The sequence below is a fragment of the Herpailurus yagouaroundi genome, unplaced genomic scaffold (genome assembly GCF_014898765.1).
Source record: "Herpailurus yagouaroundi ecotype Mexico unplaced genomic scaffold, PumYag 253, whole genome shotgun sequence".
NCBI lineage: Eukaryota > Metazoa > Chordata > Mammalia > Carnivora > Felidae > Herpailurus > Herpailurus yagouaroundi.
This window is the reverse complement of record NW_024412470.1, coordinates 9,199,680-9,200,761: the sequence shown is the minus strand read 5'-3', so window position 1 is coordinate 9,200,761 and position 1,082 is coordinate 9,199,680. Positions and strand designations below refer to the sequence as shown.

General features: G+C 55.7%; 1 protein-coding gene across 2 annotated transcripts in view; it reads left to right on the top strand.

The window, feature by feature from the left end:
* The first annotated feature begins 511 nt into the window (after positions 1-511).
* Positions 512-1,082, top strand: part of RGS4 (regulator of G protein signaling 4) — a 7,323-nt gene continuing 6,752 nt past the window's right edge. Inside the window, exon 1 of one of the 2 annotated variants that reach the window (XM_040460907.1) lies at positions 512-687. In XM_040460907.1, coding sequence (XP_040316841.1) covers positions 644-687 — 44 coding nt within the window. In that variant the 5' untranslated portion in view covers positions 512-643. The remainder of the gene's footprint in view (positions 688-1,082) is intronic. The other variant, XM_040460906.1, reaches the window with a different exon arrangement.

Sequence of the window (1,082 nt, the reverse complement as noted above, 5' to 3'; positions counted from 1 at the left end):
AAAAAAAAAAAAAAAAAAAAGGAAGTGCATTGAGATTCGGTCCCAAAGTGAGCTCACCGAGTCTTGCTGCCAGCTTTCCTTCCAGGAGGCAACTTTTCCTTGACATTGTTTTTATATTAGAATGAATACACCTATGTTTCGTAGCATGTGACACTCTCCCTCCCCCTCCCCCTTTTCTAGGAATTCAAAACCCCATACCGACATCGGTAGGGACACTGAGCACATTTTTCTTCTCCTTCCTCCCGCTTCGCAAAAGGTTTCTCCCGGGCTGTTCACTTAGCACGGTGATGCGTCATGTACCTCCCTGCTCATCTCCAGCAGCTGGGGAGGCGGGCGCTGCGGGGCGGGCGGTTTCAGAACTGCCGTCTGATTGGCCGAGCGGCGCGGAGGGGAGGGGGCGGTTTCAGAGCTGCCGTCTGAATGGCCGGGCGGTACGGAGGAGGGGGCGGTTCCAGAACTGCCGTCTGATTGGCCGGGCGGCGTCGGCTGGGCTATAAAAGGGACCCCGCCAGCCTCGCTAGCAGCTCGCAGATTTCTGACCGCGTCTTCCGCGAGAGGAGGGCCGGGGAGCTGAAAACAGAAGCCGCAGCGCCTCCTGCCTGCCGCCTTTCCTCCCCAGTTTGCGAATCCCAGGCCTAACAAGATGTGCAAAGGACTTGCAGGTCTCCCGGCCTCTTGCCTGAGGAGGTAAGATCATTTTCAGCCACTCCCTGCGTTACACTTTCGGGGAGACTTGCTTAGTTGCTTACCTATACCACATGCCGACCTCGTTCTTTGGAATCAGAAACAGTGTGGTCAGGAGAGCCTTGATCTGCCAGCTTTCCTACGAGACCAGCTGGACACTGTAACTGGAGGAATGTGCTCCCCAGATGTTGGCACCTGTGTGTTGTTTTATTTTGACCTCGGTTTCGAGGACCGTCCCGATCCTCTCACCAAGCTAGTTGGAAGGAAGAAGTGATCAGAGGGTTTCGGACTCAGTGCGGTGGTCTGTGATTGTTGTTATTATACTTGAGCGTCGCTGGGGTCTGTGGAATCATGGCTCTGAGCTTTCCCGATGGCGGGGGTGGGGGGGGTGGGGGGGG